The following is a 27,120-nucleotide window of genomic DNA, read 5'->3' as shown; positions in this document are numbered from 1 at the left end:
GTGCTCACCTTAATAATAATGTATTTTCCAATTTCCCAGTACAAAACTGGAAACATAAGACACAAGAAACACAACACAAGGTAATAACACCCTTCAGTACGAAATAATAGCTGCTGATCATAACAGAATAACAATATACAAATATCTAACCCCAAATTCACACTCTGACATGAACGGGATGAAAGCAGCACGGACTGCACCTTGACTTTTTCTACAAACACAATCAAGAAGATGCTTCAATATTGTATATGTGATAAATATTCAACCTATTATGCCTTAACAAGAGGTTGAATATTTTTTCTGATAAATATATAATAATGTTTGATGTATCTAACAGTGTCATTTTTCATTTCCAGTGAAGCCTGTGCCACTGTGACATTTAATCTAATGCTCCGACTCCCTCTGACGCCACTCACGCCCTTCCTGGGAGTGCTCTGTAATGTAATCATCCACCTATTAGGTATGCACACCATAGAAACATGCCAATGTCAGTTGAATCTGCCAGTTATACTGTACTTACAGGGATGGACAACTAATGTGTGCCTAAAACCTAATATGTCATTACCACATCCAATAATTTCACCATTTATGTTACAATCCATCCTCACCATTTTATAAACTGGTTTACATTGGCAATTCAAATCTTTCCATCTATGAAGAGTTATCATGCATTAGTGCAGGCGCATAGCGTACAGTACACTGTGCATGCTGGCCTTGGTTTTGGCATGGCCTCTGGCTCTCCAAGTAGAGCAGAAAAAAAAAAAAAAACGTACATAAATGCCCTCCGGCCAAATCTGTTTATGATGGAGAGAGAGAGGGCAAGAGGGAAGGTTTATTTAACTGGTGGTGGTGGTGGTGGTGGGTAGGAGAGAAACAAAGACAGGAGAAGATGAGAGGCAGCATGGAGTGGAGAAAGAAATCGATGAGGAGCTCAGAGAGAAATGATGATGGTGCTGTGGAAACAGCATGAAAAAACATCAGATACTGTAGGTGGACAGGAAGGCAGAGGAAAAGACAGATGAGGAGTATAATGGAAAGAGTAGGGTGTTGAAGGGGGATTGGGTAATTTATGTAAAGAGTGGAAGGAGGCATGAAGGGAGGGCTGAACAAAAGAAAGAATGTCCTCCTACAAGAGAGGAAAGTTAAGAGAGTTACTGAGAAAAATCTGTACCTGCGGGTCCCCACTATGAACAAGTAACATGAAAGACCACCGGAGAATGCTGCAGAGTACTTGTGCTGCTGCCTTGAGATCGCTCTTTAACTGGGAGATCATACATACATTCATACATCAGCACACACACACACACTCACACACGCATACAGAGCCTATAAATACCCTTGTGAGAGTGAAGTGTCCTTGATAACACTGTGATAACGCTGTGAAATCCTTGAGCAGAAAGAGGCAGTCAAACTGTCTATTAAAATGTTCTGTAAGACCAGCAGAGATGAAGTTGGAAAACAGACGATCACAGTCCTTGCTGAGCTTTGGGGAAAACACAATTTCTCCTTCCTGCCAGTAGATGCATGTTCTGGATTAAACAAGAATTTTTAAGTTATGCACATCAAAGCACAACATGTAGATAGCTGATGGGATGCTGTGTGCTGGCTGAATTCAGTTCTTCACAAACTTGAATGTGACCCCCCGGAGCACTTTTATGTTCACACATGTGTTTGAGTCTTTTCAGATATGAAAACAAAATATAAAGAGATGCGATATTTTCTAAAAGAACCAAGCCTGTGATATTTGCAGTTCACATCCTTTCTTTTTAGTGCGGACAAAGAAACATTCACATCAACTTCATTTACTCCTGACACCGCTGATTCAAGTTTTGACTTTATAGTCAAATATTTGATTACTGTCTTTTTTAATATTTTATTTCAATGCCTGTGCTTTGTAAATGCACTTTGTGGTGTTTATGTTTTGTCTTTTTAAGAGTTTATACCTTGTCTGAGTTAACATTTTTCTATGTATCAGATAATTACTTGGATTTTGGCTAGTGATCAACGGAATAAGAACAACTTAAATATGTGTTTGATTCAGTGGCTCAAACTGGCCGTTTACTGTGTTATAATACAAATGTCCTTGCAGCCATGAACCCACAGTAAGCTATACTTCTGGTGCAGACACCAATCTTTAAATGAAAACTATCCAAGAGAAGCCACATGTGGTTTCAACAGACTTCTGCCTTGGAGTATCTGTGGTGTGGCTGTGGGAAGACCGAAAGGAATCATTTCTCTAATGATGATTGCTTTAGATTCATGTGTAAGGTAGCTGAGGCAAAATACATTATGAAAACACATGAGGGGAATCATTGCAGTGCCAATCTTTGCCACTTAAAATTAAAGAGAACTGCACAGTCACTCATCATCATCAGTTTCTAGTATATATTTTAGCCTTTATTACTGAGTAAGTCCACTGAGCAGTCTTTCTCTTTTCCAGCAATGCGAGAGAAATTAATTAACATGGGAAACAAACGGCACAACATTAGATTTACACAAACATAATGAGCACATGGCTAAATAGGCCACTATAGCATCTATAACATCCATGAACTAGATTCCTTTTTCCAGCTGATTTCATATTGCATATGCATACTTAAAAATGAAATTAGGACACTGAACCTGGTGAGCCACTCCAGCCAGCTATTTTAATGCAATCATAAAGCTGTGCAGACTTTTCAAACGAATAACCATTCACTGTGGCATTATCATTCTGCACATGAATAGTGTGCGTCATACTTTTTGTGCACTGTGTACAGTAAAAGCCCCTACGGACCCATAGTCCCCATTTACACACAGTCACTGCATGCATCTTGGGTGGTCAGATAGTTACCGGGAATCAAAAAAGCGTAAAAAGTGTAAATGGATCCAAGAAGCACTCGAGATGGCTGGAAATCCAATTTTTCAAGATGCATTCTAGCCAGATGTTGAAAAGGTGTAAATGCATCTGTCTCTCCAAGATGTAGGCATAATCATTACTATCTCTCCCAAGGGTACAGTACCCACATCAGTAAGCTGAAATAGCCTGCACAGGGTCTGTCCCCATGATGACATGACAGCAGCTAAAATTACGCTGAAATTAGCTGTTGTTTTCCTTGTCTGATGAAAGCCACAGGAAAACCGTCTCGCACGACTCCAACAGGTAAAACATACTGATTTAACTTTTATCTGATCCCTCATCAGTTGAATGATCTATGGGGATGAGAGAGCAGTGCGAATGAGAGCCTGTGAAGATAAGAAACCCATTGTTTTGCTTGTAGTTCATTAATATGGTGCATTCATGTTGTGAATGCTGTTTCTGAAATCACTCCCTTGTTCACTCATTCACTACTTCCTATAACAGACACTCAGTGGTTTACTCAGTAGTGAGAAGCACATTGAGATTTCGGACAATCACTAATCATCATCATCTAAAAAATGCATTAATTATGGGATTGTTTGCAGAGAATGTTGTATGGTAAAAAGAGTGAAATTATAGCAAAATTGTACTATAAATGCACTATATAGTAAATAGGGAGCGATTTTTGCACACAGCCTGGTATTGTTGTAACTAAACTGCTCAAGTGCATAAGTTATTCTCCTACTGGCGTTTCTGGTTGTTACCAAACAGCTGCAGGTGACAAGTGTAAATGGGGCCTTAGTGCAACCACCCAGGTGTCTCCACTTAAGCTGTCTGATCAGATCTCTTCTCAAGATCACGCGGGTGTGTGCAGACTCTGCTTGATTGACAGGTCCCTCATTCTCCTGTTAGTTTTGATGCATCGAGTGTGGGACAATTTACACTATTATTACTAGTCCACAGAGTTTTGGTGAGATCACAGTTTCCTGCACGACTTCCACCTGATCTGAGGTCTTGAATAGCAAGTAATTAAAAACACCTTTGTGAGTGTGCAGGGCCTTTAACTGCAAGCGTCTTTTACATTCTAAGCAAATACTATTTGAATGCCACATGTCAAGTCGAGTCAATTTAATTCATATAGCGCCAAATCACAGCAGAAGTTATCTCAGGGCACATGTACACAATGCCTCAATGAAAGGCATTATTCCAGTGTTACGCCTACGATACATGTCTCCGGTGTACGGTAGATGTTTGTAAAGCGTTGGTCAGGTCAGGTGTGACTCTCTGTAGGCGTTGCAAATACCGGTTCTCTGGAAATGCCTGTCTCTTGCAAAGTCTCAGTCACACACACACAAACACACACAGGAGGGCTTGAGTGAACTACAGTGTGTTTTAAGATAAGACTGCGGACAGATAGACTGTGATCAGGGCTATGACCTCTGCGATAACTGCAGCTCATTTCCATTTGCTGTCCTTTTAGCCTCACAAACACTCTGCAGATAGAGACCGACTGCACATTCACCAGACTGAAGGTCCCACATTCCCAGAGAGAAGATATGACAACGTTACCAGCAATTTAGTCCACTACTGCTTAGCATGTCACATTCAGATAAAGTTCTCCAAGGATAATACAAAAAAATGTATTTCTCTTAATCTCTTCACTATGTCCTCCTCTGTCCCACAATGCCTTGGGCTGCAGACTGACGTGTCTTAAGTCTCAATCAGCAGCAAGGCTTTAAGTTGGAAATGACTTTCTGATCTCATGGACTCCCTTTTAGATTTGCTGAACAGAACACGCTTACTGCATCTGCGCATGCCAGCTAATTAAAAAATGTCCCGATTAGATTTTGGACCTGGCAACGTTTCGGAGTAAAGCAAACCTCAAAAGCGGGCGTCAGTTCAGTTGTTAGTGGTTTGAATTGTGTGGTTTGTTCATCAGTGACACATGAATCTAAAGCATCCTTTAATCATTCACTTAATTCCTTTTTATAATTTTCACTTCAGATTTAAAATGCTGGCTGATTTAGTAAATTTTGTGCCACTACTTTCAATGTATTAGGTCAGATTGTGTTGTTATTCAAATTAAAGGATGATTAGAGACTGCGGCCTCAGAACGCACTGAACAAAAGGAAGAGAAGGAAGAAAGAGATAATGGGGGAAAAAGTTGAGGGAAAGGTGACACTGGGATGAAAAGATCAGTGTGTGTGCACGTTTAATCTCCCAAACCTCCACACACAGCGTGCGGCTGGCAGCAGGCAGGAGGATGGTCGTGATGGTGCTCGAAGTGAGGGGAGCAGGTGGCATCGCTGCCAACATAAATCAGTGTCATGCCCTTGAGCCACACCTTTCTAGAGGAGCACATCACTGTCCTTGATTTCCAGTGTCTGAATGTTTACTCACAGCGAACATAAAGTAGTTTGAACTGCTGAGCTGCAGACATTTCATTTGAAAGTGAAACTGCTATGCATGGTGCATCTACAGTAAGAGCAGTAAAATACATGATTTATCAGTGATATGCGATTCTGCTTGATTCTTAAAACAACATAACAAGGATGGATGAGAAAAACAAACACTGTTTTTATCTTTACATGCTTTTAATCAGTCTTTGCTTCTTTTCTTGGAAGCCCAGAAAGCAAAACCAGCATTTTTTTTCTTTAACTCAAAGAGTAATTTTAACAAGCAATAAACCCTGTGAAAACAGTTAAAACAAATGCCAACACGTGCATATCCCACGCACTTCTGCCACACTTTCAATTTAACATAAAACAAAGAAAATTTAAATCAATCAGACTCATCTAAGTCTTCTTAAAACAAACACTGCACAGATTTGACACCAAAGAAATTAATCACTTATTTAAAAAGAGAAAATGCTTGAGCTTGTATATGATACATGAGATGTAAGCAGGTCTAAGCCACAGTTCTATGTAATCACAGTCAAACCGCTTTGTTAAAATGTAATTAAATTAAAAGGTTAAAGCAATTTCCATCACATTCGCAGTGTTTCACAACTGGCCTGTTGAAGGAAGTGAACAACTAAATATCAGTCTTTTGTTGGGCTGCCATTTAGTCCGATGAATCACTGGCAACCCCTCTGCTGCCTCAGTCAGATATGCTGTTATCTCGCTGAGTCGGAAAGAGTCGGACACCGGTAAGAGATCAGTTGAAGACACGTTTAATCACCAGGCAGCCATTTGGATGACTGGGATCGAGCTCAGCTGGCCAATTTGTGGATGTTACTGAGGAGTCTCCTGCTGTATTCCCTGTGGTCGACTGGCTGGACTTCCATTACGGTTACCTTCACTCTGGACTCATCCTGAGGAGGAAAAAGAATAGTCTTGAGTCGAGTGCAGAAACATCAGCATCATTCAAGTGTTGGCTCTCTAAAACAAAATAAGAAATACCATAAGACTGAAACAAGCAGACATCTCAGTGGGTTTAAATTTCAACCAAACCTAAATCTGTATGAAACCTGACGTCTAGTGGTGGAGTACAGAACTGTTCATCTGCTCTTGGCTGGTCTTTGATGCCAGCTGACGTCACTTTAGTCAGACCTGATGTTAAAGGATAGGGGTTCACGGTTTTCTTTGAAGTCTTTCTTAAAACAATACTCACATAGCAATATGTAAATTGAAAGAGCTTTTGTTTACTGGCCTCAAAGAGATCACTTCTTTCAGTGATCCACAGCCCTTGTTGTTTGCAAAAATGCAATCTCAAGTTCAGCTGAACTAATATGAGGCTTCAGCAGTCCGTGCTCCTTGTCAAGTGATTATCTTCCAAAGTCTACACGACTCAGTTGGTCTGATTATAATTTGGACCTGAACCGACTCATTTCCCAGGTTGAAGCCAAAAATGTATTTCCATTATTTCCACTGTCACTATAAGAAGAGTTAATCCTGAGAAAATTCATTAATCAATTAACAATTCAGACAGCATAACCAGCATCTGTGATTTACCATTTGCCCATTATCTCATATGTGATTCAACACCTCTATTAGTACTTTCAATTTGCATTTACCTGAGGACAGCAGGTAAATTAAATAGAGGGGGCCGTCAAGGCAAAGGTTCCACTTGACATAAGGTGACAGCTTATTTAAAATAATGGCCTTCTAAAGGACGGGGTACTGTGAGAACGGAGGCTTGTTAATTTAATGTGGGGAGACTAATATTCTAATCACAGTCACATCTGGAGAAAACAATTACTTAGTGGTCTAACATTCACCCCATTCTCAAACTCAATTTCAGATGGGGTGGGAATTTGGGTTATTCCCAGAAGAACTAAACAACATAATGTCTGGAGGACCGTATACTGACAAAACATGTAGACAGACGCACCTTGCATGCAACAGACAACTAACTGACACACACCTCTTACAGACGCCACAACATGACTGAGAATAATTGAGACAATAAAATCAGATAAAGTGAGGATCCCTGCGGTAGAGCTGGACGATTAATCGAATTTTATTTTCAATTACAACTTTGGCTTCCAACGATTATGAAAACAAGATAATATGATTATTTTGCTGCATTCTGTTTCGCTCTCGTTGATGTTCTCGTTTTGTTTGATGTTATAAATCCAGCGCATCGTGTGTTGGAACAGCCGGACAGCGCGGTGAGAGACAGACAGAACGGAGTCTTACTCACAGCGTAAATGTATCTGAATTTAACAGCCAACTGTTCAGCGGTGAAAACTGACTTATTTAGACATCTACAGGTTACTTTGTCTTAGTTTCAGTCAGACTTTGGTTTCTATTATTTTAGATACGAAGACGCTTCAGTGCGTGTAATGATCCCTCCTTTCATCCAGCCGCTTGGCACTGTGCTTTCTCTGTCTGCAGTCTGTTATTGTGAACGTGCTTACTTGTAAAAAGCTGATTAGAAAAGAATTAGATTGGTTACATGGCAGAGAAATCGGTGTTCTGCAGGCAGTAAAATCCACCTGTGGGAACCAGGTTTCTCTAATCCCATACTCCGATTACTCTGATTACAGAAAGCAGGTTTATTGTTCACATGACAGTTAAGAAATCAGCTTTCTGGAGAAAACCGACTGTAACCTTGTTACTCAAGTGCATGTAAACACACTGCAGGATAATATAAGTCAGTGATTTCTGTCAAACCTTTTGTTTCTCAAAGTGCCATTATGAATGATCATTTTTAGTATTGATCACTCTCCACACAACATGCATTCAACAATTACTATGTATCACAGTCTATCAGACTTTCATCGGAGCAGACATGATTCAATAATGAACAGGCAGGTAAAAATAACTAATCCCATTCTTATCATTGGCAGTATGCACTACACCTGTGTACACCCTGGTGGTAGAAGCTCCACCTCTTGGGAATTGTAGTTTTTAAGCGAGGCATACAAATGGAAGCCATACTTGTTATAGAGCACAAAAAGGGGTGGAACACAGTGAATATAGAAAAAACACATAATAATAACTTTATTTATATAGCACCTTTAAAAACAGAGTTTACAACATGCTTTGACAGACAAAGCAAAGTCAGTACAATACAAAAGCAAAGACACATGACACAGAAGGCAATAACAAGGCCGACATTAAGAGGATGACGTTAGACAAACAATAAAGAGATGATAAAAAGATGACAGAAAGACGAAACTACATAAAAGCAAGTCTATAGAAAGGAGTTTTAAGAAGTGATATAAAAGAAGTTACTGATTCTGTGAACCTTATCTCCTCAGGCAGGTCATTCCAAAGCCGAGGGGCCCTGATGGCAAAAGCATGGTCACCTTTAGATTTAAGCCTCGACTTTGGAATAGCCAGAAGGGCCCCACCTGAGGTCCTAGAGGCTGGGCTGGCTCGTAAGGGGTCAGCATTTCTGCAATTATGTAGCTTGCAGCCAGACCCAGATGTGCTTTCTAAGTGATCAGTAAAATCTTAAAATCAATTCTAAAATGAACAGGGAGCCAATAGAGAGAGGCCAAGATTGGAGTGATGTGAGTGTGAATGTCGTCTGTTAAAACCAGTAAGAAGCCCAGCTGCTGCTTTCTGAACTAGTTGGAGGTGAGAAAGGGACTTTCTTTTATGCCAGAAAGGAGTAACAGTAGTCTAGTCTGGAGAAAATGAGAGCATGAATGATTTTTTCCAGGTCAGCTCACATATACAATCAGGAAGCACCTTATAGTAGTACCATACATAGATACTCCATCAATCAGTGATCCCCAGATCTATAGGAAAATAAGCAACATGCAGCACAGAAAATGTTATTTATCTATCAAAATGCCCATGTGATAAGATTAATATTGGTAAAACTGCACGCATGATGAAGCAAAGGATTAGTGAGCACAAGATCTCCATCAGACGCAATGATGTGAACTATCCTGTTGCACGTCATTTCAATGAATTCTCACACCCTATCACCCCTCTACGATTCCAGGGTATTGAACACATTGAATTGCTAAGAGGGGGAGATATGGAAAGAAAAATATGCTAAAAGGAGCTCTAATGGATTGAAACTTTAGATACACTTCAGCCTATGGGCCTCAATGAGGATGTTGATATGAGTGTTATGCTGTAATTTCTAGTGTAGAATTTGGGGTCCATGGTTCATGATGACCCTCGCCTGATACCCTTCCATAGCTCTTTGTTCTATTTTTGTTTTGAGATGTTTTTTTCTTATAGATCTCGGATTTATGAATTATATATGTATGGTAGTGCTATGAGGTACTTCCTGATTGTATATGTTTTTTCTATATTCACTGTGTTCCACCCCTTTTTGTGTTCTATAACAAGTATGGCCTCATTTTGTATGCCTCACTTAAAAACTACATACTGTATACAGTATTTTACATTTAAATGGATAATGTAAATGATCATATTATTAAGGCTTTGAATGGCAGCTTCCTGGAACATTTGTATAGATGTGCAGCATCAACACCTTCAGCCACATAAGAATCTCCTCAAACCTTTTTCACATGCTCAGGGACAGTGAAAATACCTGAATGTGCTGGTGACAAGACATCCCAAGACTGTGGTGTCTTGATGATATGAAGTAAGTGTGTTAAGTATGTGTGTGTGTGTGGCTCTCAATGGCCTGTCTGTTAACATAAGGCAGGAAAAACAGGTCTCCTCTGACACTAATGTATTCAATGAAAAAAAATCAATTCATTGACTTCAGACAGACAGATGCAGGCACACACAGATGCAATAGCACCAAGACACAAGCATATACACTCATCGGTCACTTTATTAGGAACACCTGTGCAATCTAATACAATCCAATACAACAGTTCTGCCATGAATTCTACATTTATGAAGCTTATACATTTTCAGTTTTTGTTGATATTGTCAGAAAGGTGATAATTCTGTACTGAACTGGAGTGTGTTATATTGAAAAGTGTTCCTAATATTTTGCCCTCCTGATGTACGTTAATTGAGTGGACAAAATATTAGGAACACCATTGAATATAATACACTCCAGTACACCGCCAAACTTAAAAATGTATAAGCTTCATAAAAGAATTGATGGCAGAGCTGTTGTATTGGATTGCATTAGATTGCACAGGTGTACCTAATAAAGTGACCAGTGAGTGTATATGCACACACACGTTTGAGGCCCTCCTGCAGACAACCACACACTTATCTTTTTATACCTTTATGAACTACTAATACAGTATAATATCACAGATTCAACACGAACAACCATCCAGGCTTGAAGACTCCCTAAGATTTGGACTCAATATACTTCATCTAGTTACAGGGTGGAAATCAGATACACTTCCCAAATTCTCAGTGCATCAGTAATCTTGTATTTCCTTTTAAACGAATGCAAATGAGATGTTTATATGAAAAATGCACTCGTCTGCGCTCAGTAATCCTGCAGGCCAAATCTGATTTTCAGTATCATCTGAATTCCATTAACTTCACCTGTGGCAGAGTGAGAAGGACCTCTACTATACTGAAGTCTGCAGCACAAGTGTCTGATTCACTGCACACTCTCCTGCCTCTGTGGGACTCCACTTTAATCTGACACGGCACACAGTTAAGATGGAATTTTACTCAAATACAATAAAGTGGTTTTTGTCTGCTGGTTTAGACTTTCATCTCCCTCCTCCTAAGACTATTTGTTCCTTTTCCTGTTTAAGGTATAAACACGAGCAGCCTGTGAGGTGGCAATGCGCAGGCTAAAAAAAACCAAAGTGTGGATGGATAAACCAAAGTGTTGGAAAAACAGATATTTTGACCATATGATGGAGCTACATGAAGATTACTGTTGTGCACAAAGACCATGAATGTCTGCATTAAATTGTATGGTAACTGATACAACAGTTCATTAAAAACTAAGTAAAAATTTCACTCTGAACCACAGTGTCAACCTCATGGTAGATGAAAAGTCAGGGGATCATCAGAGTCATCCTCTTAATGTCCGTAACAATGTTCATGGGTATCTATCCAATATTTAATAAGATATTTCAGTCTGGACCAAAGTGGGTGACTGACTGACAGACCGAACCAGACTGCCATCCAGAGGACCACGCCACTAGCTAAAAACCTCAGCTACCATTACTACTGGCATCGCAATGGGAATTTTTCACCACATAAACTTTTCCAAGGAAACAAAATGAAAAAAAATGAAAAAATAAAGAGTTTTGACCAGAGGAAACCGAGTAAATTTAGATGCTGTAGGATGGTCCCAGTTGTTAAAATGTCCTCGCTCCAGGGTTAGTACTTTCCAAAGGTTCAGGCACATGGGATTTGCAGGGTTGATAGTTGCTCATAATTGTGTTTGCCCTTTTTAAATCATAATGATGACTGAAATCACCAAAATGGCCCTGATAATAAACACACAAGTTGACACACACAGGTTTAAATGGCTATGAAGAGTAAGTTTCCACACCTGTGACTTGTTTGATTGTAATTAGTGTCTGCGTATAAATAGTCAATGAGTTTCTCAGCTCTTGAGAGACCCTGCACATTTCATCCACGGCTGCACTGACTGTACTGGATATTGAGCCATGGGGAAAGCAAAAGAACTGTCAAAGGACCTCCGAGAGAAGGGAGTTGAACTTTATAAATCTTTACAAATCTTTATAAAGATTTGAAAATACCAATCAAGCTCTGATGAAGAAGTGGAAAATTAAGGGTTCTGTTGATACCAAGCCACGGACAGGTAGAACAAAGATTTCAGCCACATGTGCCAGGAAAATTGTTCAGATTGCAAAGAAAAACCCACATGCAACTTCAGCTGAAAGTTGTTTCAAGATGCACAATAAGGAGGTACTTGAACAAAAATGGGCTCCGCGGTCAACTTGCCAGAAAAAAGCCCTTACTGTGCCAAAGCCACAAAACAGCCCACTTACAATATGCCAAACAGCACCTAGACAGGCCTCAAAACTTCTGGAACAAAGTTATTTGGAGTGATGAGACCAAAATTGAGTTTTATGGTCACAACTATAGACACTATGAATGGTACACTTCTTGCAGATTCTGCCAGGGTTTGTAAACTTATGAGCACAACTCCTCTCAAGACCAAGAAAAGACTCATCTATGGAAGGGGGTTAGCCTCTAAGTTAGCAATAATGCATTAGCCTAACCTGACCAGGCTCACTTAAGGTGGACTGACCTTTAAGGTGGACTAGCAATTCTCATTTTAGTGTCAATCTCAGTCGCTCTATCTGGCTGCTGAGTGTCTTCTGAGTTTTTGATCAGCCACAAACCCCGCCCACGCCCCAACCTACTGGAAACACTTAAAAATGAGAACTTGATCGAACTGAGAGCACGAGCGAGTTAGAGTTAATGAGAGAGAGAGAGAGAGAGAGAGAGAGAGAGAGAGGGAGGGAGTGACGGTAAAGAGAACAAAGCGAGTGAATGAGAAAAATAAAACTTTATTTTCTGATGGTTTCACAGCGGTTATATTCTAAACCAGGAAAAAATAACCTTCAAACAGCAGATCATCTACTGTGGAGACAGACGCTCTGGAGTTTTCAGTCTCATCTTCCTTCTCTGCACTTCTCCTTTTTATTGATTCATTAAATACAAATCTGACAACAGTAAGTACAAAGAAACACAGGATGAATATGTTGTTGTTTCTACATGTTCCTACGTTTTTAAAGTGCCATGGGCGTCATTTTCCTAATCTTCACTTTTCTTTGGATGTGGTGGAAACACAAACAGGAATGAACAAAAGGGACTTTTAGTTTCTAGTTTAGTTCCTATAATTGATTCCTCTGGTTCCTTCAGTTATGGGACTATTTGGTCAAAAAGGGCTAAAAGTATGAAATGCGACATGTTTATTTTTCTGGCAACATTATTGGATATTAATGGTCATTGCTGTGGTTATTGTACTAAATCTTCCTCTATCCTATTCTTTCTAAATGAAACAACGCTGCTGTTACCTTTGCTGCTGCTCCTTCCTGTATGGAGGAACATTTTATCGAAGAACGATGTACCTGGTAAACATTAACATTAGACATAAAACCTCTCCAACCTCCAAAGCTCACACAGAATACAACACCCTTAGCTAAGCAGTACTGACTGTTGACTATTGACTGTTATAAACTGAAACTGACACTTTTCTTCTCTGTTTTCTGTGTTAGCTCTTAAAACTGTTGTTTGTGCTGCTGTCATATGTGAATTTCCCCTATAAGGATCAATACAGTTGTATCTGTTGACTCACTATATCAGCAATTGAGTAGGAAAACTGCTGTTTGCATGAAAATGTTGACTACTTTCAAGTCGAACAAATATGTCATAAACTATAGGCCGACAATTACAGATTGTCACGTTTTAAAATTGCAAAATTAAGTCATAACCTGAAAATAAAGAGTGGAGGCTAAAACTGCTGCGCTGCTAGAATCAGCAACAGCTCGTGTGGTTTAATAGCACAGAAAACTTTTGGGGATTTGAGTGCATTGTGCTTGTTAAGTCTAAAAAGTGGTAGTTTATCATTTCTGCTCTGCCCTAAAATAATACAAACTTGAGTTTATGTGCAAGAGAAGCGACTTTAAAATACAATCCTAAGCACGGTTGTTTTTTTCCCTGTGTGTTCTTGTTATGAAAAATGACAAAGCACAAATTTTGTTAGTTCATTAATCTTTTTAAGCTCAGACATTTCATTACATTGTTCTATTTTTATGAAAACGTGGTGGTAGATGTCTGATCTTTTCATCTTGTGTAACACTCAAAATTCATAGGAACGAACTGAGGCTGAGGTAGAAAGACGCACTGAACAAATGATTCATAGACTCTCTTCTCTGCACTCGTCTCTTTAGATCATGAGCTTTGAAATAAAACCAGTAAACTTTGACTAACAACCACTGAATATAAATTCTGAATACATTGATAAGTCTTGTGTAGAATATGTATCTGCTCAGAGCTCATTATCCCTACTTTGTGGAATACTTAAATCATCCATTTTACATTATGTTCTTGGGCTTTCAATCCTTGCCACTTCCTACAACACTACAAAATGTGTCAAACAATGAATCAATTAAAAAGGTTTTTCACTTCAATGCTGTTTCATGCACTTCTACCCCTCCCTTATGTAGGTACAACATCACCTCTGATGTGTGATTAACAGCTTATACATACAGATGAGTTTTTACAAGAGTTTTTTTTTTATAATAACATTTGTTAATTAGACAACTAAAACAACACATTTTTATGGTTAGAGCTGCAGGTTTGGGTGGGTGTAACATTAAATCTATGCACCTGTCTCACTCTGTCTGCTTCAAATACAGGTATGAGCTGCAAAACACAGGTTTTAATGACTAGAGCGAATTGTGCCTCATTATGCAATTCATTAATGGGTTGTTGTGTTAACCTCTTCCACTCCCATTACTGTCTTTCAGGGGCAGTTTTAAAGCTACAGTGAAGATACTGGTATCATATAAAATTGGATGATCTAAGGTATCCATTGGTTACGAAAGGTCCAAAGTTAGGCTAAACTTTGGTGAGGGAAAAACTGGCAAGGCCATTTTCAAAGGGGTCCCTTGACCTCTCACCTCAATATATCTGAATGAAAATGTGTTCTTTGGGTACCCACAAGTCTCCCCTTACAGACATGCCCACTTTATGCTAATCCCATGCAGTATTTGGCAAGAACTATGCCGTTTTTTGCATGCAGTATAAATGTGATATTTTTGCCTATTCTAAAAAGGGTGTATTTGAATATTTCTGCATACTGGGGTCCCTAAAGAGTCTTGGAATTGCATAAATTTGGTATGACTGGAAAGCTGACACTCTTGTGTATTCAATGAGCCCAACCTTACTCTATAAAATGACCTATTGTGACCTCTAGGATACTCATAGCCTCATGAAACTTTACAATCACAAACTTGAGACCTTGGCAATACAGGGGATGTATGGCTTTCCAAAGTACATTGACAATAAGGGGATTTCTAAGCAATTTCCAGAACAGAAGTCCTCACCATCCAATCACTCAAAAATGCAGTTCTTGCAGAAATCTGTAAGATTTTTGACCATTTTTATCAATTCTCGAATGGTCAAAAAATGGTTACATTGTGCACAAAATCTGTGTAACAAATGGTATCAACCCAAAAATTGCTGCAACAACTTATGAGACATAATTGAGCATGGGAATGGCCATCATATACTTCCATCTAAGCCCATATACACTCTAAACTTTCAAAATTTGAATAGGCACCTAACCAAAAAACAATGTTTATTACAGATTTATGACTAGAACAACTTGACACACAGTGCTGAACTGCATCTCAAATTAATCTTCAGGTTCCCAGCTTTCAGATGATGTATACCACTTCTATGTGGCATATACTGTTGACCTATCATCTCCCCCTAAAGATCCCCTGCCTCCCCCCCAAAAAATGATCAATGGTATGGGGGTGGGAGTGGAAGAGGTTAAATTAATTTGGTGCAGGTAATCTAAAGCTGGTCTTATTTCTAAAATGCATTCATAGTCAGTGAACAAAGTGATCACTCAGTTAATTGGTTTGAACGTGAGGTGGCTGCTTAATTGCACAGTCGTTGACTTTTAAACAGACGCTATACCATTGCTGACATGTTTTCCACTTCTTGCCAGACGGCGCCTACAGGTTGTGTTGAAAGTTAGTCTGCACTTTATGTCCAGCTTTCCATGAAACTTGCTGTGTATATTCATAGTCCTCAGAGGATGCTTTGTTGCGCTTTTAGTGACTCCCTGACCTCTTCTCCTCTATTGTCTTTATCAGGGCAGATTTACACAAAAGGACTATCAGATCTAATGGGCAGATGTCTAATTTTGATGATTAACTTTACATTTGTGCTCCCAAAGTGATTAAACATTTATTTTAAATGACACCTTAATCTTTCCTGTGATGCAGCTGCGGGGAAAAAACTTGCCCTGCTACTGGCAGAGCTCTAATAAAAGCAAAATCATTAGTATGTTGTTTGTTCTTTCCATCAGTGCTGTATTGTGGGCTGTAATGAAAATTGCAGCCTCCAGCATCTGCTTGTGGAGCATTAGGCTTTTTTCTTGTGGCATCATAAATGGCAGCAGTATGCTGACATTTACTGTAAACACAGTTAAGCTCATTTCGTTCCATAAGTGAAGATTCCTCTTCACTGCTTTGAACATCATCATATGTTAAATTAGTCTACAGCTATAGAGGATGTGCACTAAGGACTATGTGGACTGAATTTCAGTACTTTCCCTTGACTTTGTGTAAGTCCTTATCAGAAACGTTTTACATTATTTTCCAGTCTATGAAGAAAGGCTTATAAACTCTGTGTAGCGTTCCATGTAGGTTTTCTTGAGGTTGGGACATAGGACCGCTCAGAGCTCATCCTACATCTCAATCACTCCACTCAGACTCTTGATATGTGCCCCCAGTAGCAAATTAGCTTCTAAATAATTAAGCTAATTAGGCTTAGACAGACAATAGCAAAATGCTAATTAGTGCCTAATTAAGAGAAATTAATCCACAGCTGTATTTGTTTTCTGTTATCCAAAGTGTACTGGCTACACAAGTCCCTCGTCACAGTGATACTAATTGAAATGATGTTGGAATCATGTTGTGTGACTGACAGTGTGTTGTGATTATATTGCATTTTACGCATCTTGTTTTGTGGCTTTACATGCTTGGGTCTGCAGTTCAGTGGAAGATAATAACCGACGACAAGTCTGATCATTACAAATTCACGGATGACATGCAGCCAATTAATTAAAATAACACATTGCGATGTATCATGCTTTAACGTCATGGGGAGATTTTATCAAGCTAGTTCCTTTACAACTTTTATTTTCACTATTTGGAAAGCATCCTTAACATCTCTGCCTGGAGCCAGCTCATCATAAAGATTTCATTAAGCCAGTAAATACTTTGAGCCCATGAAAATACTAAATCTGTCAATCAAGTATCGCCGTCTCATCATTTTGTAATCTAGATACATATGTGACTAATCTATTGTATATGTTGAAACAAAAATATTTCACCATTAAAGTAGGAAGCACTACTTGGATCTAAAAACAAAAAAACAACAAAAAATTACTCACGCACACCCACACACAGCCTACTTTTTGGTTTAATTGTGAAATAGACACAGATCATTTACTGTTTTTGCAACAATACCACTTGTTTGCAATCTAGTTATTTTGAAAGCCCATTTATCCAGAACCATTATTAGTGTACGGGAGAAATAAAATGCCTGCTGGTGTATTTATTCATAACAGACATGTGCCAGCCAATCAGTGTCGAGCATTCCTGCAAGGCAGAGATCAGTGAAAAAATTCTCACTGCTTGCAGGACAATGATGAGCACCATTGCACGTCATTATATACCGCTCCTTTTATTCCTGGGAAACTAAATTGCATTGCATTGTATCAAAATCTATTGTGCTCCCATTTATAGGTACTTACATTGTACGTCTCCAGCTTGACTCTGTTTTTAAAGATGTGAGTTGTGAAGCTGACTTTCTGGAAGACTTCATCGAATGCAGCCTCATCCTAAAGAAGACACACACACACACACACAAACACACACAAAACAAGGTAATTACAAGGTCAGGGCTACTGGTTTACAGGAGGTAGTCTGTTAAAGAACTATGAGAGTTAGAGAGAAGTGTGTGTGTGTGTGTGTGTGTGTGTGTGTGTCTTACTGTATCTCTGAGCTGTCCCAGTGTTTCTGCACTGTGACCCAACAAGACCTCAGCTGTCTCCTGGAAACATGTCACCCACTGGTTATCCCCGAAGTCTCCTAAGTTAGCCTGAGAGTCAGACAGTCAGAGATGATGAAGGGGTGAGAGATTACTTGTGTGTGTAAGTTTGAGTGTGTGTATGTGTGATCACACAAATTTCAATATTCGTCAAAGTCAGCGGCACTTTATGTGTGACAAACAAGCATTAATGATGTACACTGTACATCCTTTACACTTACAGAAAGTAGGAATCTGTATTTAAAGTCGGGGAACTCCTTGTTACACTTTTCACAGCGGTACAGCCCGTTCTGTTGGTCTATGACCTTCTTGTTGCAGTCTGCAGATGGACAGGCCTGGTACAGACAATTCTCTTTACGAATGTACAGCACTGTCGCCACGCAGCTGAAATAGTCCGCCTGAGAAGAGATAACATAAATGGGAGAGGAAGACATCAAATTGTGGGCACAGAGCTGCAAGATCGATAAAAACTACCAAATCACATCAAAGTGCTGCAATTTGAACGTCTGAGAGGCTGCAATTAATTTGCAGGTGCTGCCCCTTTACACAATGTTGTGCTGTGGACAAATTCAACCAGCAAATCAAGTAACATAGTGGAAAAACCAAGTGAACCTTAAGCACTATCATTTAAACACTGAACACTTGTGCAGCATTTTGTATATTTCATCTTACACCTTATGAAACTTGGTTGTTGCTGCGGAGGAAATGTAAATGATGCTGTCTGGTCAAATGTCATGCCACCCCAACTAAATCCTGACCAGACATATTTTAAGAGCATCGCATGAAATGTATCACTGTGACGACTGTAACGGTAACAGCAAAATCACTGGAGCTGGAGCTGGCAGAGCAGACTTTGTAGAAGTATTATTCGCCAGCTAAACAGCACTAGCCAGTAAAAGCAAAATTCACATCCCTACAAACATGGTGACTTGACAGAATACAGAAAAACTGCTGCAGGAGAAAACAACTGAGGAGACAGAAAGAGTCAGAGTATGTGTAGATCATCTAGTTTCCCTGTTTAACTGGGAGCTTTCTCCTGTGAATGTGTTGGTGGTTGCTTGTAGTATTGGCAGATGTTGAAAACATGAAGGTAAAATTTAGAGGTCCTTGTGATTGCATTATTGTTGCATTGTTTCATTAAAATTTCAAAACATACCCATCAGATTCTTTTTCTGGAGTCTTGAATGAAACTGAGACAAAGACGTTTCATGTACTGGCAACAGATGATTTTGGGCTTCTCCTCTTCGAGATTATTCTTAGTAAATTGCAATTTATGTAAAATGACCCCCTTTACCGTTTACATTAAAACAACCTGTCATTTTTTAATGAGAGAGTCTTCACTGGCACTTCCTTTGGCAGAACACAAAGATGGATTATGGCACATCTGCTTAGAACCTGGTACACATTTTATTTTATTTTATTTATTTTCCTATTACAAATCAATAAATATTCAGTAGGTCATGGTTGAGGTACTATCTCTGTCTCATTTTGTGCCAAGAAAATGCAGAAGTGGATCCTCTCCGCCCATCTGTTCATGTCATTACATTACACCTTTCTCTCAGTTGCTTTGGGACAACCATTAATTGAAAATCATGAATCTCGAAACACTGTGTGCAATTCTCAAATTTATGGTTCCTTTTCTCATTACAGTTAATGCATTTTTCCTCAAATGTATAAATCCTGATATCAGATGACCTAGTGTTGCCTTTAAGATCAAAATGGATTAAGCTGCTTTTCTTGTATAACTATCAGACATGTTCCTCATTATGTTTATTGTGTAAATACTCTCATGTAAAATATTAAAGCAAACTGTCACAACCTTTCAAACATGAATATTTTGTACATTTCAAAAAATCTAGAGCACCATGTCGAATTTATCTTGCAGGTACAACTCTTCACCTATCATTTCTCAGACACATTCACACATACTTATATAGACAGGTATCACAGTCATTGAACATGGAGCAGACAGACGTCAGGGAAGAACAAAAGACCATTCATACAGAGGGAAGATGTGAAAGCAAACCCTATATGATGTGTCTGGTCAGAGGAGGAGGTGGATCCAGAGGAAGAGAGACAACATGTTGCTGTATGAACATCACAGCAGAGACATGTGGGTGAGGGTTGAACTATGCAAAAAGATTTTTTGTGTATTGTAAGGAAAATGTTTTGATGAAATGCTGTGACCAGATAGAAAGGAGGCCAATAAGGTGCTGGAAGATACTTCTATTTAGTTTTGGATTTCTATAGTAAATAGCTCCTAATTTACATGAATTTGAGATTTGCTTTTTTTTTTCTCCTTTCATTTGTGTATTTTCTATTTTCCATTACTGTTACATAAGGTACTTATAGTGGCTGAGGGACATACCAGTAAAGTGAACACTGACCATGAGAAACCTCAAAACAGACTGTTCAAACTAGTATTTCTATGACATGAGTTTATTCAGTTTGTTGTAGAGGATACTTAAGGCCCTCCTCCTGATGAGCTGATGGTTGGTCTGACTGGCTAGCCCCCGGAAGCTGCGTCTCAGCTGACTTCCGGCCGCATGAGAGGCTACATCAACAAACCATAAAACTAACTATAGTAGTAGGATTTCACTACTTTTTCCTCATTATTTGCTTAAAATATCAATTCTTCAAATACATCTGGACCTGTTCAAGATGAAATCCATTCCAAAATATGAGAGTGGACAATGTAAACAACACATGGAAAAACTTCAGCAACAACCTTAGCAACAAATGCTACGGAACTGACGGCCGTAAATGGATTGTTGTACTGCACAGTGTAAAATGATGCAGTGCTGTTTTAAGTGTTCTGGGAAATACAGCGGTGTTTCAAAAAATGTGCTTAACCAATTGAGAAAAACCATAGCAGGATATAAAAGTGTGATTTTACAGACTTTAAAAAAGAAATGCTTTGGTGTTCCAGCCAGGAGAACAAGTCTGAGCATTGCAAAGACTGTCGCTTAGCTTTTCAAAAGCAGCAATCTTAAAGGTGTACAATGAATAGACCAGAACAAAACACCTCATCAAAGCGTTTGTTATGTAGGAGGCTGCACTTGGTATATGAACAAGACGCCAGATGGCTCTGGCTGTAAGAACACAATGAGTAATCACTAGTCCACAGTACAAGAGTTAAAATCACAAAACAGTGGCGGGGTACGATGACCAATTTCAGAGCACACAATGCTTCAAGCTCTTTCCTGCTGGGGTACAACAGCACATGACTTTGAAGGGTAGCTCTTATGACCACCAAAACTAACAAAGATGTTTCCAGAGGGCTAAGAAGCATCACCTACATGAAGTAATGCAATCATCAGCTAGCAGAAAGTATGCAAGAATGGCTAAAGGGTCATTCAGGTGAACTGTCCTTCCAATCAAACAGTGTTGGGATCAAGCCAAACACAGAAACATTCACTCATCAAAACTGAGCATCAATAATCTTGGGTGGATGCTCTGTTCTCATCCAAATGGTACGACTACTCTATTGGCATTCTCTTGTGTTATCATTATTGGCATAACTGTGCCACACATAGCAAATGTCATAAACTAAAGCCCATCAGTCTGAAGTGAGAAAAAAAACCCTGCAAGAAACAAAGTGGGGCAAAAATGCTCCTTTTAGTGCAGGCAGGACATCCTTCACTGTTTTAAGAATGCAAATAAGCTGCTTAGGGTGAAAAGAGAGGCATTAAGTAAAATAAAAATAAACTCAGATCAAACTTGGCATCATCAGTGAAACGGTTGCCAACAACTCAGTCCAGCTGGTAGATGCACGCTGTTTACACATCTCTATTTGACTTCCAAACAATCTTGGAACAGTTTAAAAAGAGAGCAAAGGGAGTGTGAGAATTCTATGCATAATAGATGTAAGATGAGAGCAACCTCTCTCTCTCCCTCTCTAATACATAAATTGTGTTAATGTACACACACACACACACACACACACACACACACACACACACACACACGCACACGCACACACACATGCAACTAACATGCAAGGTTATATGCAAAGACCCAAACTTACACATTTGCAATACAGATACAATGAGCTAAACTTCTTTCAGTTATGAATTTAAATTAAAGTGTACACAGTCAAACAGAATCAAATTAAAATGCAGCGATGTTGCAGTAATTTAAACAGATATTAGCACCTTAGGCGGCAGAACTCACACTGGTAAAATCAACAGCTAAAAAGGAAAGAAATGCTAATTCTGGGGGAAAAAGGCTATTCTCTCATCCTGTGGAGAAGCACAGCATTGGATTTCCATAAATATAAATATAAAGAATGCACACAGCAGATGAACTGTGTCTCATTGGGAAGAGACGCACACACACATGTGTACACGCCTGCGAGCAAACAGACACACATGGATATAAATGGGCGCACATGTGCAAGCACAAGGCAATAAATACGTTATACATTCACATGTAACAAACCACAGAAAAAAAAATCTGTTTCCCCAGCACCACCAGAGGGTATATCTTCTACCAGGAGAGCAGGCCTTAAACAAGATGTTGGAATTACAGCCAGAATTTAAAATGAAATGCTTTAAAATGCATTCTAAACAACAACTACAAGCTAGAGCCGGGCCAGACTCATTACTAATGTTGGCCTAAATGAGTCTATCAAAGACTCTCTCTAGGATGCAAGCCAAATTCACACACACTGAGCAATGCAATGCTGTTCCTTCGTCATACAAACAAAATCCACAAAATAGAATCGGGAGTCCTGTTCCATTATTCCTAGTTGTGGTATTCAGGCGACCAGGCCTGCTTTGAACACTAATTTTTTGAAAGTAAACACTTCAGACCCCGGGGGACACTCAGCTAAGAGCATTGAGGGGTCATACACTTTCTGTAAAGTGTTCAGTAAAAGCACTGAATGTGAAAAGGCCATTATGTTCATCTTTTTTTTTTGAGATGCTTGATGTTGTCCTGTGTCCCCTCCGACCTCTACGGATACTGTCAGTCAGACTTAGAGCTCTCTGACACTTTCTTCCCCCTAGCTAACACTGAGTCACAGCCTCATAATCTGTCCACCCATCCATCTACTCACTACTCATGCCACACAGCAAGAACCCCTCCAAAACACTTACTAAGAAGGTTTTTTTAATTAGGAGAGTTTCTCCCGTTAGCAACAGCCCTCTCCCCCTCAACACTCCACTCCCATGTTTCCGCCCGTGTGCCTGCCTCATCACATTTTGCAGACTTGGGCAGATTGGAGCGCTGGAAGGCTGGAGAGGTGGGAAGGCGATGGGTGGGGAAGGTGGTGGGAGGGTGGTTGTGGCGGGAAGAGAAGAACAGGACGCTTTCTTTGGGGCCTTGTTGAGGGTTTGTGATGTTGGCAGATGCTACAGTGAATGTGAGCATAGAGGTCAGCAGGATCTGGACCATAGCAATTCCATCACAACTAGTCCACTCTAAATGAATCCCCTCTTGTCATCATCGCTTCCTTTCTCCTTCTGTGTGTCTTTTTTTCTTTCCTTCAGTATTCCAGTATGTACACAGAAGCCTTGGGGCAAAGTCTTAACCTTAAGCACACTGAGGAGAACCTAGAGGAGCAGCATGACTAACTCTGCACAAGAAGACAGATACACAAAAACACTCACAGACATACAAACACAAAAATATAGGAGTGCAGACTTACCTAAAGATTCATACACACACACACACACACACACACACACCAACCCAACATTCTGAAAATAGTTTTCATTCTTATCACACCAAATCCTTGTGTCACCTTCTGGCACCTAAATGCAATTAAAATTTGTATGTGGAAGGGCAACCAAGTGAAAATCTACTTCACATAATTGACGTGGCTGCACATGCCAACTTTAATGCTTTTCCCAAAACCCCAACACACACACACACACACACACACACACACACACACACACACACAAAGCTACATTAATTAGAAATGGTTTGAACACTTACATCCACACACACAGGTACACAACCAGAGTCTCGGTCACGAACATACGTACAGGGAGGCAAACAGGTAGAATGTCAAATTAGATTCCTTCAAACTATAAGCTTATGATTGGGATTCCATTATTATTACCAAAGCTGCAGCCTTAGAGTATGTTATAGACTCCTTAAAGCCATTCAATTACAGAGACAGTTGGAGGTACTTATGGCAGAGAAAGGAAAGAGAAGACAAAGAGGAATAAACAGAAAAAGAGAATAAAAAACCCTTGAATTATTTACACATTCTCACCTTTCAACTCCTTTCCCCACATCTGCCAGTTAACTGTTCCTGTCTGTATCCTTTTCTCAATACCACCTTGTCACTTCACTCTTAGTCACCACACTCTTCACTCCTTTTTTTTTCTTTTTTTTTTTTCTTTTTTGCTGTGGCCTTGTTCCCCTCCATCCTTCAATGCAGGTTTATAAGTGACATGAAGTCTAAGTGGCTCTGCCTGGCTTTTCTACCCGTCTCTCACTCTCCCACGTTCTCCGTCCTCGCTACTTCCCTTCTGCTAATGTTATGCCCTATAGGCTTCCTCCACCTCCAACACATAATTAGAATTTTTTATTAGAAACGACATTGATCTTGAAGCTACCCGTAAACGTGAGGGATGAGGGAGACTAGCTGGAGATAAACCTAATTAATAAGATTGAAAGTTTGTCAGTGGCACATACCACTTCCATGCACTCTTTTAGTCGAAAGCATGATATTTCTGTGCGATGGAGCTTCTTAAAATGGTTCACGGTCCAATTTGAGACTTCTCACATGTTCCTCTAATGGTGGAGTTCAGCAGTTCAATCAGTACTGCTAATATATGATCATCACTATCTCCCTCCTACAGCTAAAACAAGAGAACCATGACTCTAATCCATGAAGTCATACGTAGCAAGGCATAGCCTAAAGCTGCTCTATTTACAATGAATGGAAGACTAACTGTGGATTTGTGTTTGTTGAAACGCTTACATTCAAATGAGACTAAGCAGTCGGTTTTAAAAATCATTAAATCCATGCCTTTTCACAGAAAATCACAATTGATAGTTTTAAATAAAAGGCCTCCAGTGTAATCACTATATGGCTAAACACACAAAAAATAAACATTTAACTGTTATGTATCATAAGTCTGTAATGTTTAGTAATAAGAGGTATTTATCATAACTTCCTTTCATGACAATCCACTGTGAACAAGCAACTGAGTTTACTGTATTTGTAGCTAGAAAAACCATAACCCTTACTAACAATTGTGCAGTAAGAGCAAATAAATGAACGAAGTCTAGAAAATGTGAGTCGTGCTCCCGACATCAAAGTCTGTCAACATGATGGATTCGTCCCTGTGTGACTGCTAAACTTCGCTGCAAAAACAGCGAGGCTCTAACCCTTTGATTCTCAGGGACTGACACCAAAACCTGGTGTTTACTGTGCTTGTCGTACATCACTAAAAGATCTTCTGCTCTATTGTTCTGTAGCCTTGCTGATGTTACGTCATCTGTAGGGGTTTCTTTCATTTTTCTTTAAAACAACGGCCAGCTGCCCGAGTGAGAGAAAGATTTTCTGACTCACATATCAATCTGCTTCCAGACAAAGTTTTCACAAAGAAATATCCAACTAAAACTGCAACACAAATAATATTTACTTTTTACTGTTAACACAACTCATGGCTTCATTTCAACCTGACATACTGTATATCACCTGTTTTGTGACTCAGGACATTAAACCAATATAAAACTCAAAAACCAAAACTTAAACCAGTAATTCGTTTTTTTTTTTTTGTTGGGAGCAGCGGAAACAAGTTGTGAGTATGACACTGTCATATCATCACTTTTTAAGCTGATATGGCGAACTTGTTAGCAAAACAGTTGCTTATTTACACATCTAGCAGTTATGGAGCAGCATTATCATTCATTTGGAGTCGTGTCTCTGGCCACCTGATTAAGTCCAATATTCACTCTCCCTTAGCTCTGTTTTTGCTCTACACCAACTCCTTAGGGAAATATCTGGCTCTTAAACTGCTAAATGCTCCACTGTGTTCACCAGCCAAGTGTCTTATAACTTTGTCAGTTTGTCGTTTGGGAGCTGAGCAGGTAGTGTACAGTGGGGTTAGGGTTAGAGCTTTTTTTTTTCGCAGAAAACAGCTGCCTGCTACAGCCGAAAATGACGCTGTGAGAGTGAACCATAACAGTAATGTTCCAGCTGGACAGCTAAACAATGAGTTGCAACTCGTTATAAAGCTCTGTAAAGCTGAGGGGAGCTGCAGAGTCACAATTCAGGGTGAAAATTCTCTGTAGGTTCATCACTACAAGCAACCCCTCTCAAATTACACATTATTATTTGATTCATTGTTATTATAAAAATATTGAGTACAGATGCCCTGAGTTATTCATCCACACAAAAAAACATGAAGCAAAATAATTAGCATCAAAGCAGCTTGTAGTTCTCATAATGGTTCTTACATTCTGGTCCTTTATTGTGGACTACACTGGATCATACACATGCCAAAATGTATGCCAGTGAAACACAACTGCTGTATATGAAACACATTTAATAAAATGGAGACATAAACTAAGGCTCACTTTGTGCATTTCCACCACTTCCATGAACTATTCTGTTTTTGAAGACCAAGTAATAGTGTATTCATAATGTGTTAATAATAAACTTGGACTTCTAACTCAGGAATAAAAAATACACCTGACTTATAGATAGATAGAACCGTAGTTTTATTGTTAAGACAAAATTATAGTAGATTAATAAATTAGTCGATCAACAGAAACTTAATCAGCCACTATTCCCCATTTATAGCTTCCCAGTTGTGAGTATGTGCATCATTTCTCTGTTTCATATCACTGTACACTGAATATTCTCCACACATTTTACAGACCAATCGATCAATCTATTAGCCAAGAAAATAATTGTCAGATCAGTCAATAATGAAAATAATCATTAGTTGCAGCCTTACTTCGTTGTGAGGCCACTTATCATCAAGAATACAGCTCCTAACACCAAATAACAAACCAAATTAAAAAAAGATGAAAATCTGTTTTTTTTCAGATTTTTCCTTCAAGGGTCATTTCATCCAAATTACACACCTCTAGTGATATTCAGTCATGGAAATATGTTTGGTTTAATTGTCCCGATTTCTATCTCCAATATTTATTTTAATTTGGGTGAACCAA

At 39.3% G+C, this 27,120-nt stretch overlaps 1 protein-coding gene across 2 annotated transcripts in view; it reads right to left on the bottom strand.

Annotated features, from left to right (window-relative positions):
- Window positions 1-5,414: 5,414 nt before the first annotated feature.
- Window positions 5,415-27,120, bottom strand: part of LOC137195713 (replication protein A 70 kDa DNA-binding subunit-like) — a 43,889-nt gene continuing 22,183 nt past the window's right edge. For both annotated transcript variants that reach the window (XM_067608294.1, XM_067608295.1), the window contains 4 exons: window positions 18,198-18,374; window positions 17,920-18,027; window positions 17,681-17,767; window positions 5,415-6,152 (listed from right to left, as the gene is read on the bottom strand). In XM_067608294.1, the coding sequence (XP_067464395.1) occupies window positions 6,051-6,152; window positions 17,681-17,767; window positions 17,920-18,027; window positions 18,198-18,374 (474 nt within the window). In that variant the 3' untranslated portion in view covers window positions 5,415-6,050. The remainder of the gene's footprint in view (window positions 6,153-17,680; window positions 17,768-17,919; window positions 18,028-18,197; window positions 18,375-27,120) is intronic.

This window comes from Thunnus thynnus, chromosome 13 (assembly GCF_963924715.1).
Source record: "Thunnus thynnus chromosome 13, fThuThy2.1, whole genome shotgun sequence".
NCBI lineage: Eukaryota > Metazoa > Chordata > Actinopteri > Scombriformes > Scombridae > Thunnus > Thunnus thynnus.
Note: the sequence above shows the minus strand (reverse complement) of the source record. Positions and strands in the feature narration are given on the sequence as shown.